Source organism: Betta splendens, chromosome 7 (assembly GCF_900634795.4).
Source record: "Betta splendens chromosome 7, fBetSpl5.4, whole genome shotgun sequence".
NCBI classification, from domain to species: domain Eukaryota; kingdom Metazoa; phylum Chordata; class Actinopteri; order Anabantiformes; family Osphronemidae; genus Betta; species Betta splendens.
Genome location: NC_040887.2, coordinates 7,797,758 through 7,811,126, shown reverse-complemented (window position 1 = coordinate 7,811,126; position 13,369 = coordinate 7,797,758). Strand labels below are relative to the sequence as shown.

The 13,369-nt window shown below is 41.3% G+C and overlaps 1 protein-coding gene across 29 annotated transcripts in view; it reads right to left on the bottom strand.

Annotated features, from left to right (window-relative positions):
• The window catches only part of cacna1db (calcium channel, voltage-dependent, L type, alpha 1D subunit, b), a 50,684-nt gene that overhangs the window by 13,644 nt on the left and 23,671 nt on the right, over nt 1-13,369 (bottom strand). For 8 of the 29 annotated variants that reach the window (XR_008695082.1, XM_055510102.1, XM_041071386.2 and 5 more), the window contains 26 exons: nt 12,558-12,710; nt 11,427-11,623; nt 10,402-10,505; nt 9,980-10,149; nt 8,265-8,339; nt 6,576-6,663; nt 6,427-6,453; nt 5,886-6,046; nt 5,572-5,797; nt 5,192-5,399; nt 4,939-5,059; nt 4,699-4,813; nt 4,531-4,588; nt 4,373-4,433; nt 4,139-4,280; nt 3,853-3,982; nt 3,344-3,403; nt 3,196-3,255; nt 2,072-2,178; nt 1,908-1,995; nt 1,710-1,817; nt 1,567-1,619; nt 1,346-1,492; nt 1,025-1,226; nt 752-910; nt 374-484 (listed from right to left, as the gene is read on the bottom strand). Coding sequence is in view for 28 of the 29 variants with exons in the window: in XM_055510102.1 (XP_055366077.1) it covers nt 374-484; nt 752-910; nt 1,025-1,226; nt 1,346-1,492; nt 1,567-1,619; nt 1,710-1,817; nt 1,908-1,995; nt 2,072-2,178; nt 3,196-3,255; nt 3,344-3,403; nt 3,853-3,982; nt 4,139-4,280; nt 4,373-4,433; nt 4,531-4,588; nt 4,699-4,813; nt 4,939-5,059; nt 5,192-5,399; nt 5,572-5,797; nt 5,886-6,046; nt 6,427-6,453; nt 6,576-6,663; nt 8,265-8,339; nt 9,980-10,149; nt 10,402-10,505; nt 11,427-11,623; nt 12,558-12,710 (3,131 nt within the window). In the remaining variant the exon portion in view is untranslated. Of the gene's footprint in view, nt 1-22; nt 101-373; nt 485-751; nt 911-1,024; nt 1,227-1,345; nt 1,493-1,566; nt 1,620-1,709; nt 1,818-1,907; nt 1,996-2,071; nt 2,179-3,195; nt 3,256-3,343; nt 3,404-3,852; nt 3,983-4,138; nt 4,281-4,372; nt 4,434-4,530; nt 4,589-4,698; nt 4,814-4,938; nt 5,060-5,191; nt 5,400-5,571; nt 5,798-5,885; nt 6,047-6,426; nt 6,454-6,575; nt 6,664-8,264; nt 8,340-9,979; nt 10,150-10,401; nt 10,506-11,426; nt 11,624-12,557; nt 12,711-13,369 lie in introns of all 29 variants that reach the window. The other 21 variants (XM_029157647.3, XM_029157652.3, XM_041071387.2 and 18 more) reach the window with 15 other exon arrangements.

Here is a 13,369-nt window from a genome sequence, read left to right as displayed (position 1 = left end):
GGAGGGAATAACGTCTTTCTACCTGGCTGAGTATGATGTCGACTACACTGCCAATCACCACCAGAGCGTCGAAGACATTCCAGGCGTCCCCGACATAGCCCTGAACATGGCAGCATGCACAGCCAGCAGGAGGATACGGGGAGGAAGGAAAAGAGAGGGATGTGGGATGTACAGTATAAAGAGGAGTAAGTGTAATGAAGTGGAGGGGTACCAGAGGCGTGGTGGGAGGTGTACGAGGGCGGTGCTCAAACAAAAAGTCAAACACAACCTTTTTACTATGAGAGGACATCTTAATAGAAAGGCTTTTTAGGGAAGTGCTGGAAGTCTGGATGCAGTTACTATAAACAGGTGAAGGAGGGGAGCGGACACTTACTCTGGGCTTGAAGGCAATGAGCTTGAGGATCATCTCCACAGTGAAAACCCCAGTGAAGACCATGTTGAGGATGTCCATGGCGTAGTTAAACAGATGAGACTGACCGTGATGCTAAAAGAAGTCACCAGGAGAGGAAAATCCAAAATATCACTTACAAGTGTATTTGTATTTATTAGTATAACTTCTTTAATAATAATACATTTTATTCATATGTGCCTTTCGTGGCACTCACGGTCACTGCATAATTTAAAACATATTAAAAATACAACAAATGTCACATACAAGATAAAAAAACATAACTAAATAGTTACATTAAAATAACAACTGTTAAAATTTGGGCATCTATTACAGCATATGAATTATATAGGGACCACTCACCTGAATCGCCAGACACAGGGTGTTGAGGATGATTAGGACAAACATGACGTACTCAAATCCAGTGGAGTTGACCACATACCAGAACTTGTACTGATAGGGGTTCTTGGGGATGTATCGCCGCAGAGGACGAGCTTTGAGGGCATATTCCACACACTGACGCTGTGATGGTGGCGAGGAGGAGAGAAGCAACAACACTGATTAACAACTTCCAATATCTTCCAGCCTACGCTAAAACTGTCCACCGCACGTGGACACTCCTTTCAACCTTCCTACCTGGTTCTTGTCCAACTCGCAGTTCTTGTACTCTTTCTCTCCCTGCTCTTGGAAGGTGACAATCACGAAACCAACAAAGATGTTCATCATAAAAAAGGCGATGATGATAATGTATATGATGAAAAAGATGGAGATCTCGATACGGTAGTTGTAGATGGGACCCATGTTCTCCCTGCTGGAGTCGATGGCCTTGTACAGCAAACTGCACAGACACACAAAGAACCATTACAATGCATTCTAACTGAGACTTACACACACAAATGCATCTTCAGGGAAACATTACACATACAACACAGTCAAATCACGGTAAGCAGTACGTACGTGGGCCATCCCTCAAAGGTGGATACAGTAAAAAGAGCCATCATTGCCATAAGGACGTTGTCAAAGTTGAAGTCGCTGTTGTACCAGATCCGCTCCTTCACCACAGGCATTGCTGTATCGCCATTATTGTAGAGGATGTATGTGCCTCTGCGATTAATTGTAGCCACATTAATGCAAAAGGAAAGATTTAATCAGTCTAAAGTCGTATCAGTCAAACTTACTTGCACTCCTCTGGACTGGACTTTGCATCGTCCGTGCATCGGTAAAATTTCCCCTTTGTTAAGAATAAAAAATAGAGAACGTCAGAGACGGACCCCTAGAAACGCCGTCTTATCCTTCCCTTCCATCCACCTCTTCTCAGTACCTTGAAGAGCTGCACTCCGATACAAGCAAACATGAACTGCAGCAACGTGGTGACGATCATGATGTTGCCAATGGTCCTGATGGCCACAAACACGCACTGGACCACATGCTGCAAAGCCCGCGATTCAGGGTCAGCAGGAAAACGTGGCACCACACACACTGCAATACATGTTGTATGTTATGTCACTGGAACTCTGACCTTAAGCCCTTTGGCTCTGTTGATGGCTCTGAGTGGACGAAGGACCCTTAAAACACGAAGGATCTTCACCACTGAGATAGCAGATGACCTGAAGGGCAGTACACGCATCAGTGGATCATTCAGCTGACCAATACAAAAACAGCCAAGATTCAGATGATACGTACTGAATGCCAAAAGACACCAGAGACACGCCAACAACGAGCAGGTCCAAAAGGTTAAAGTAGTTTCTGCAGAACGCGCCTTTGTGAAGGAATGCTCCGAACGCCGTCATCTGGACAGAGACGAGACAAAAGTCAGGACCAAAAGCAACAAGCACAAAAACATACTGAGTTTAAGATACGCTAAGATAAGACACAACTATGAGAAGCAAGGAAAAGTACAGTATAACAATAGGGTACAATAAAAACAGGCTCTATCTGAGTAAGTTTTAGTTTTTTTATATCTTGTCATCATATCTTCTGAATAATCATAGTCTAATATATAAATGTTTCTGCTATTTTGGGCTAAATATTTAAAAATTTCACATTAACAATGATCACAGCAACTTTAAAACACTTAAATATTGGCATTGATGCAACATGTTCAGTGATGTCCACACGTATACACGTGCAGGGTGACACACACACACAGAGAAGATTTTTAAACAACAATTACATAAACACACAAGGAAGGAATTTTTTAAAACCCACCCATTTCTACTGTAGCACTGCTTAAGCTTTACACGTTCCATTAAACTTAGCGCTTAATGTTCTCCTGAGCTTTAGGCCTAAACTTGTAGCACATGAGATGTACCTGGAGGCATGCAGTGGGCAAAGGGCTGAGTTATAACTATTCCTCTTTGGAAGCATATTAGACTTATAAGACACGGAAAGAGAAGAGTATGTCCACGGCATCCGGCAGTAGGACATGACTGTTGATGTTATATCTAGTTCAAGATCATCTCTTCACAACTCAGAATTCAAAAAGAAGCATATTTTTAAAATTTTGCTTTTGTAAAGGGTCTTCGTCATTCAAAATGTTTCTTTTCACAAAGAGTAAACAAGTCGTCGTACTCTGGAGAGACACTGGTCAACAATAAGGATGGAGAAGTGGATGAAAGACAAAAAAAAAAAAAAAATCTGACAAAAACACGTAGTCTTCACGCTGACGGACTGGCGCCATGACGACAAGACAATCGGGCCGTTTGGACCAAATCATAGAGACAAAAATGAAAGGAGGAAGGACGTGAGCAGCAAGCTTGGAGGTGGTGGGTTGTTGCTGAGGCAGTGTAACGGCTTTCATTGTTTACCTTAATAAGGATCTCAAATGTAAACATACTAGTGAAGACATAGTCTGCATAGCCTAGGATCTGAGGAGGCAATCACAGTGACATAAGCACGCAGGGTTACTGGCGCTCTACCCAGCACAGCACAGCACTTCACACAGTAATCATTTACCTTCAACAGGATCTCAACAGTAAAGATTGCGGTGAAAGCATAGTCAAAATAACCAAGTATCTGCAAGAGGCAATGCACAAGTTCAAGTCATTTCAGGACAACAGCACACATCTTTAGCTTTAGACACATTCAGAGAAGAACACAGGTTAAACATTGATGAATTCCTCATCAACAATAGTTGCACTGGGCAATCTTTCAATGTTTGACTGGTGACAGTCACACCAGTGATGCCTCCATAAATGAAGGAGCTTGACTAATTATGGTGACTAATTTAATTTAAAATTGACTAACTTTTAATTTTGTCCAGTGCAGTTCATTTAGGTTTTGTGTGTATTGCATTGTCTGTAACTAGAATTAAAACCAAATTGGATTCAACTATCAAAAATAGGGCAACACAGCTCCTTCACGTACTGTAAAATTTCACTTGACAAGAACCCCTCAGATACAAAGTGTAACACACGCAACCACTGAAGGCAGATAAAGACGCTTCACAATGTTTGTTAACGTACAATATTCCGAGCAGAGAAATTGCGTATGGGGTCCTCGGCGGCCAGAGAAACAGAGCTGAGCATGATGAAGACCAAAATGAGGTTGGTGAAGATTTGGTGGTTGATCAGCTTATGGCAGAGTACACGGAACCTACAGAAAGAAGAGCAAGTAGTAGTAAGTAGTAAGTACTAGTAGTAAGAGTAAGTAGTAGTGTAAGCTTCAGAGCAGGCGTTCTGTTACACGAGCTGACACGTTCCTGAGCTGTTTCGTGATATCACCTATATATATAACCTGTGCGAGACTTACGGGTTCGTACTGCTGAAGATGAAGAAGGCGCTGCCCTCAGGTATGGGTGGAGTCTTTTCCTTCATGCTGAGTTCAGATAGTCTTGGGGGACGAGGTCCAGAGGGGACTTCTGGGAGATCATCATTATAATCATCACCACACCCTAGAAATCATCAGTCAATTATTGAAGGTGGAGCTGTTGTTTTTTTTACTTAGACCCTGATCTATGGATGAGTCATTTGTGGGCACTTTTACCTGGAGAGTCCATGGCAGGATACAACTCTTTGTCTTCTTCTAGCAAAGCGTCTCCTGCCACCTGCTTACAGTGATCAGCTTTAGTATTCTAAAAGTGCACACTGGCAAACAAGCAATACTCATGAACCAGCGATATTATACATGTGCATCATCTTAACCTTAGCTTCGCCATCTTTGTCTTCGGTTACTTCAACTCTCTTCTCTGTGACAACATCCCTTTAGAACAAATACAGGACGCAGTTACTAACAAGGCAGAAGATCATGTTTGTGCAAGTTGTAAAAGCCTGTGACTAATATTTATAAAAATATTGACTGGTTTTGTGGACCTGATACTATTCTTCCTCTTTTTGGCCTCTTCCTCCTCCTTCTGGGCCGTGTTGAGGCTTTCTGCATCTGCTAGGTTGTCGACGGCGATGGCCAAGAAGACATTTAGCAAGATGTCTGGTCATCTCAGTTAAGAGGAAAACGCTGACGTACATAATGAAATCACTGAAAACCCCACACGTTAGCTTAGTTATGTTTTTCCCTGTGTATTTTTTTTTTCAAGTGTATTTTTGATAGGATACAGTTTCCACAGATGAAGAGTATGATGAAGTAAATGCAGACCACCATTCCAGAAGAGGCTGGACCCCCATACGCCATGATGCCATCATACATCACAGTATTCCAGTCTTCTCCTGTCAAGATCTGGTAAACACAATATGAAGCCAAATTCAATAAATGCAATTAATATTGCAGTTTATTTCAAATGACTTCAGGTTTTCTTTGTTCATTCTGTGTGTCAGCTTTATTTGAAGAACTCCCAAATAGCAACCCCACCTGGAAGACAGTGAGCAGGGCCTGGGGAAAGTTATCGAATGTGCTTCTTTTGGTCACAGTCTCATCAAAATTGAACTTGCCCCCAAAGAGCTGCATGCCAAGTAGGGAGAAAATGATGATGAAGAGGAAGAGCAGCAGCAACAGAGAGGCAATGGACTTCATGGAGTTGAGCAAAGAAGCCACGAGGTTACTGAGAGACGCCCAGTGACTGGAAAAGAAAAAGTAAGAAACAAGTCAACATGAAGGCAAACACCGAATAACCAAAAAACCTCCTAAGTAATAACATAGTAAGATTAAGTTGACAATTAGGTAAAATATCTGATGAGTTGAAGTGGCAGCAGAATATGATGTAGCCGCACAAATGACTTTGTACTGCTCACCGTGTAACCTTGAAGATCCTAAGGAGGCGCACACAGCGGAAAACGGAGATCCCTAAAGGGGACATGATGGCCAGCTCCACCAGGATGGTCTCTATGATGCCTCCACACACCACAAAACAGTCAAAGCGGTTGAACAGGGACACGAAGTAGGCCTGCAGCCCCAAGCTGTACATCTTCACTAGCATCTCCAAGGTGAACATGGCCAGGAGAACTTTGTTCGCCACATCTGGAGAGATGAGGAGATGAGAGATGAGTCACTTTCAACAAAGTCAAGGAAGCTGGCTTAAATTAACGGTAACAAATAAAACAGATACCCTGTACTTCAGTCAGCCATTCCGGTTGGTTGTAGTGCTCGGATGCGATGGTGAGAGTGTTGAGAAACACCAAGATGATGACCAGCCAGTAAAAGGTCACGGACTTCACAGCTGCACGACACTTCCTGCGGCAAAAACGGTTCCACCGCCGCCACTGACGACTGTCGGACAAACAGTACCGTTTAAGTCAGGGGTCAGGAACATCGTGAACTACAGTGTTCATGGGAGTTTAGTTCCAATCATCCGATTTCAGCTATACAATATGTACTTGGACATTTTACACATGCTGAACAACATCAATGGTTGATAAAAGGTGACTGGATTCCAGCACAATCACTGAGGCTTCGGTGAGATCAAGATAGAGGATCAGATTAAATAATTGACGTGGAAATAAAAATGAGTGAAAACAAATGAAGATGTGAATAATCACAGATGAAAATGTTAGGGATCAAAGTGTTTTGAGACAAAACAGTCATGCAAGATGAGCTGATAATTCATGAAGGGATGTCACTACCATGCTCTGTCATACCAAGATACTGACCTGCATTTTGACTTAGTAATTTTTTGACTGGGGAGAATAAAACATGTTAACTACATTAGAAAGAACAGAGTCTCTTCCTATTAGCTGAGCATAGTCTGATTTATAGCACTGTTAATCAAATCAAAAGTGTGTGTGGAATGCATCCTCACCACAGAGGTCCACAGCAGTGCGATTTGTCTTCATCTCCGTTGTGATTATCTGTGTTCACAGACTCTGTCTCGCTAGTGGGCATGCTGGCTGTGGTACCAGAGACACGGGAGAAACGGAAGTCATGCAAAGTGAGGTTACAGACGCTGGACGAGAACACGTTTCACAGAGAAAAGTCACTTTATCACAGATTTTCCTATCAACACCCAGGCATTTTTGGTTTGGCTTGGTCCTGGTCCAGATTCATTTGAGGAAATGTGGTAGCAATGATGAAGTCTTCAGTTTTTTTTCTAATCTAAGACCTGGTTTAAAGGCCAAGCCAAACTGCAAGTAAACAAATCATCAAAAATGCTGGTGTTATAAGAAAATGCTGTTGCATTAATCAAATTCTCATATTGAAGAAATAAATTAAAAAGTTACAATTTTATTAATCCAGAAAAGTTTTGATATGAAAAATGTAGACAATGTAGAGTGAAATTGTGTAAATCTGAGAGTTGCACTGTGTGAAACCAGCTGTTTGGTTTCTGCATAGCTCAAGTCACAGTGGAAACATGCTTCCAGACCTGAGTCAAATTGGACTTTTACATGAATTCTGAATCTGTAAACGCTACAAAGTGTCCAGTGACGGTCTGATCTCATTACCAGCGACCGTATTGTCCAGGATTTCACCTATTTGCTCCAGGTCTGCATGTTGCCAGTTACATGGTCACAGGGATACACCGGAAATATGTATCAGAAATTATATATACTTTACATGCATACATTTTGTAAAATGGAAAGAATTCAAAATGATGATGACTGGATGAGTGATCAGAACCATTGTTTCCTATTGAGCCACAATGTAGAAGACAGTTAGGAGCTTTAATGAAAACTGTTATTTATTATTAATCATTTATCTTTATTACCCACAGTTCATTATATATTTTATTACAACATAAAAAACAAAGATATCTATGAAATATATTCTGTGGCAACAGATCAGCAGGAAACATCTAAATCAACACAAACGTGCTTGATTTGTCAATGATTTTGTGACAATGAAATGCATAATTCATGTAAATATATGCTTTTCATATAATGCATATCAATTGTTTATACATGAAACTGTTAGTTATTTGAATTTAATATAATATTAAGTGTTCTTAAGTTGTGTATTTTGCATTTAGTGAAACATGATGAATTTGTTGAAACTTTATCCAGTATTTATTCAAGTTATTATGCATCTTTAAATACTTTTGAAGGAGGTGCTACATGTGTGTCTGTATCAGGACATCAACATCAACATAACACATAAGAAAATCTCTTCTAAGTGAAGGTATTATAATTTTTATCTGTTTCTATACTAACATAACCCTTCCTATAGTAACATTTATTCCTGTTCACTACAGTCCATCTTTATTGTCTTATCTTATCCTTCTTTCATGGTAAGTTTGCTTGAACCTTCTTCTGTTCTACAGTTTTCTTTGCTGTATCAAAAAATGCAACATGATTAAATGGATCTACTCATGATCGGGATGGTCAGGATCGGGTCCAGTGAACAAAGGGTGTGTTCATGGAAAAGCACAAACAGGAGCGTAAGCGAAAGCACATGCATGCAGAGAGAACCTCCAGGACCAGGATGACGCGTCTTTAGAAACATGCATATGAGGATACACAGTCCCTGATGCTCACACACACACAAACACATTTACCCTGTGTCTCTGTGGACTGAGTGAACCAGCCAAACTTTCCTTTCTTCTTCTCAGTGAGGTCAGCCAGCGTGACCCCTTGTTGTTACCAACATGCAGTTCACACAGCCAGACAGCAGAAGAAGCAGTGAGTCAATACACAGCAGAACAAGAGAGAGAGGAATGAACGGCAAGAGACAGCTGTAATACAAGTTACTGACACAGCTACCATGCCCAGAAAAAGCTACTACGCATGTGTACAGTACATAGAGAGATGCCGTCTGTCTGCAACAAACTGGCTGCAAAGACTGAGCAGAAAAGGGCTAAAACATAATACTAATACAATTGTTGTGTTGCCTCTTAGTTTGAAGTGTAACAGAAAAGACACATGTTACTGTAGATCACTTTGAGACAGATTGTAAAGAAAATTATTTGTAAAGCCATAGTAAAGCCATCAAATATTAACTGCACCTGTTAAAACCACAACAACTGACAACTGACCTATTGACAACTAATGTAAATAGCTGCACTAAATAAAAAGCTGTGCAATGATATAGTTTATCATCATGTGCAAACATATCGTAGCAAAGGGCAGAAATGCTGTGAATAAAACATGCGTTGTCATCAAAGCCATGTCCTGCTCATTTACTCCATGCTTTACACCCACTTCATTTGAAATGTTATTTCTGGACACAGTAACTAAAATAATGGTCAAATGGAGGCTGAGGGAAGGTTAGCAAAAAACAAGACTTTAGTATGAAAACAGTAGAAAGAAGTGAAAGAAGAGAACCACCGCTGGGGACGAGAGAAAGAGATATAAACAAAGGGAGGAAGAAGGAAGAAGAGGGAAATATTAGCCGTTCGTACAAGGCACGCGGACACTGCAGGAATCAAGGAAAGAGTTAGTGTGTTATTTAGGGAGTCTACAGTAAAAGCAGGGCGACTACTGGAGGACATAAAAAACTGACATACATAAGCACTGGGCACACTGTGAGCTGCTTCAAGGCACTGGAGCCACACTACAGAGACGAGGCCACCATCAAACTTTCAGCACAGCCCGAAACCGAGTCACACACTTTTACCAAATCTGTCACATTTGAGAAATGACAAGGCAACAAGGACACCTACTTTACAAAGTTATTGAAGCTGTGCAGCACTTCCTATTTGCTCCTGTACCATTTTTAGCATTGGAGTCAGTGTGATGTGAGCGCAACATTGGCGCTAATGCTACCTCACACAGAATATTAGAGATTTATTGTTTCCTTTGTTCTGTTCTTCACATAGAACTACTGTACTGTGTATTCTGTAGGCAGACAAAAGGCGACGCTGCTGTTTTTATTAACTCTCGACTGGCCTGTAAATCAGTAGCTGAAGTCATAAACAACATGCTGTTAATCACGAATCACTTTCTTCATGCTTCATGCCCTGTTGTGCGGAATAACAGAGGATGTCGTGTATGCAGACTGTGAGCCTAGTGGGTAAAGGTTCTGACAGATACTGGTACTGTACAGTATTTATTTATACTGTTATATTTAGCCAATATCTAATTATCAGGGTATGATAACATTTCCATGACTAATGCTTTGGCTTCCTCATCTCCGTCCTTTCGCTACTAATGGGACCAAGAGAGGTGAAGTGGCAAATTAACAGCAGTTATCATAACTCATATTTGTATATATTTCTCTATTTCCCTGCTTTAGACAAAGAGGGACTAAATGAATTATAATTAGGTCACTTACGGTTACGCTTGCCCTCTTCATCTCCTTCTTCCTCATTCTCTGGGTCAATGTCTTCGGCTTGGGTGATCCAGTCCAAGTAGCCCTTCAGGTCTTCCTCAAGCTGCTGCTTCTCGCGTAGCTTCTGGAAGTCTCCTCGAGCCTTGGCCTTCTCTCGCTCCTTGGAAAACTCTCTAAAGAGGAAAGAATGTCACGACCTGGGTCACAAAGTACTGTACAAACTCGGAACTGGTGCTTCTGTGCCCGACCAAGCTATTTTCTAAAGGCTTATTCTGTACTGGGTCACAGAGTTACTGAGCTGCTCAATAGTGCCTGAAAATATTCATAGCATTTGATGGAGTTTAGTCTTAGTGGCTCAGGTGTCAAAGTTGTAAAATGGGAAAAATTTTAAAAACACAAAACAAACGTAAGCTCTCAAAACCTACCCACTCAGGACACCCAAAACCAGGTTGAGAACAAAGAAGGATCCAAAGATGACCAGACTGACAAAGTAAACCCACGGCAGCTCAAATCCCATTGCATCATTCATCTATGTTGAAACAAAGCAGTGGACATCACGATGATTAGATATTACATATTTAAAATCTCCCAAATGTGTACATGTTAACTATAATCATTAATTTGTGTTTAGTGCAGAAATATCACTGCTCTAGTGCCTAATTTCAAAAAAATAATATTTGGAGAGGCACCTGTGCATCTTCAGACGCTCTAAGTAAATGAGGTTTTCAATTTTATGTCAAAAGAGAAGCAGGAGTTTTTCCACTAGAGGTCAGCGTGAGAAAGGAGTGGGGTAGTAATAAGGGACGCGATACCCTTGGTAATGTGGCAAATGACTACACTACAGACAAAAAATTGGTATTTTTACACCGTCTATAACTCTACACCTTATAAACTCCTCTTTGTTATAACAAGTTTAAAAAACTGTGTGTAGGAAAAGTAGCTCCAGTTGATGAGATGACACGAGGTCTTCTATCTTCTATCTCGACCTCTAAGTCTTAGGCATTAACTTAACTTCCATCCAACTGTTTATCACTGTCTTAGGCTTGTTGAGTAGCTTTTCTCTGCCATGTTACTGTTTAGACTATCAAAGGATTGTCATGGTAACACATACATACAAAAAAAACAGTCAAGAGTAATAGAGACGACAAAAGCAGGAGGAGGAGAGGCTCATTATTTCATAGATCCTCCGTCAATAAGAAGAGGTGGGCGGATGGTGATGAAGCTCTGAGCTGAGCTTCATTGCTGAGTGTTTTGCCTAATTAAAAGCTGTTGCTGATTTTTCGCTAATGAGAAGCGGAGGGTTTTGAAGTGAGCATGGCTTTTTTAGTGTTAGAATACTCCTCATCAGCTAAAAAAAAGGAGGGAGGGCTCGGGCCCAGGCTGCAGCTCTCAGGGCCGGAGCTGGGCTTTCCAACCAAGTGAGCCGTGTTCACGAGCAGCAGCAGATTACCCAGTAGAGGACGTCAGTCCACCCCTCCATGGTGATGCACTGGAACACCGTGAGCATGGCAAACAGAAAGTTGTCAAAGTTGGTGATGCCGTTGTTGGGGCCCTGCCAGCCCTCTCTGCAAACGGTGCCGTTGAGCGGGCAATGACGTCCGTGCCCCGATACCGCGCACGGCGTGGGCTCCTCTTCTGCGAGGGCACCTGCAGGGAGACAGAGGAGGACGGAGAACTCTGCGCTATTATTCCAGCCAGTGCAGAAACCCTAACAAACACTCTCACCCTTTAAAAACCTTGCACAAGGCCACTTCACTAGTTTACAGTAGTTGCTATAGTGTTATGTTTTGACAGTGACCCAATCCACCTGTTATTGCTTTTCCCAAACATCCTCTTAGCCTCCAACGCTGTGTCATACGGTGAATTTGTTTGGTTTTTAGTGCTTTTATCTCACATCCTCCTAATGCATTATTTAGATCTTCTAAATTTCCAAACAATTACTCTACAGAGAGATACTCATACGTGGTGCTGCTTATTTGGTCAGTGTGTACTGTATCACATCGACTACATAAACCTCAACCTAGGTGCTTTCCTCAGGGCTGACTGAACAGAAAAAAGAGAGGATTAAAGGGAGCAATGTTCCTCCTGATGTCCACAAGCAAACAGATCAAAACTGAGAGGAATAGAAAAGGTGGCTTGTCTGAGTAATGAGACAGAATGACTCGGCTGTCGTACCCTCGCGCAGCCCACCAGTGTCTGTGACTGAAGATGCTTCCTTCTCGTCAGTCAGCCATTTTAGAACATGACTAGGATTTCCCCCCCTATTTCTTAAGTCTGACACGTTGGAGTAAAGGTCGAGTGTGGTTACATAATAACCAGATATTAGTCATTTAATCACAATTTAATCCACCATCTGCTGTTCTGTCCTGTTTTCAGCAGCTTGTGACCATTCACATACAAGATACATGTGCCCATTCATTTTCGAGGATTAGTAAGGGTTTAAAGGTACAAGTCACTAAACTGCATGAAATTCCCACGCTCTTGCGCGGTTCACCAGGCAAGTCCCAAATCAATGGTAGAAAATGAGTCAAAACATTAAAAACACAAAAGTAATAGTTCAACAGTGTCTATAGCATCTTACCTGTTTTGATCATATAGCATGTGGCATGCATTTTGCCAATAAAGAGCTCCAGGCCGATGATGGCATAGATGATAATGACGAATAGGACCAGTAGAGCAATGTGCAGCAGAGGAACCATGGCTTTAATAATGGAGTTTAAAACCACCTGTAAACCTGCAAAGATGCACATGGAAGGTCAGTATAAACTTTTAACTCAATGATGTCAGAGCTGCAAATTACTGTACATTTATTGTCATTATCGTGTTATTATCGTGTTATTATTAACCCCTGTTGTGAATACAGGCAAGACAGAAAAGCAAACAAGCAGTTGTGTTAGTGTCATTATTTAGATTCTTGGTTATGACCTGAATAGGTACGAATGTGCACAAACTGCCAGCGCTTAATTAAACAGCGTAAAGCGACCAGCCATCGCAAATGTTCAATTAGAAGAGAAGTGAAAATGTCATTTGAGCTCAGTCCAACTTCATCTTTCCCTCAGGCCTTTTCCTCCATGGTACCTGTGAGCGAAACGTTGCTATGGCAACTTAAAGTATGCAGACATATTAGGGCAACTTCATGTAGGGTCAAATGTGAGCTGAAAACAGAAACAGCGGAGAAGACTGCAGCTCCTAGACTTTAAAGAAACTGGTTGAGCAGATGTTTCATTCCTAATTCTTTAAATTATTTAAATTAAAACACCACTGAAAGACCTTTTTCACTATTTCCAAATATGTCATGAATCATGTGGAAATTTTCCTCCAGTACATACAAGGTTGAAAATGACTTAAAAAGACAAAATACTGAAATAGGCCAGTTTCATAATTTTATGAGAT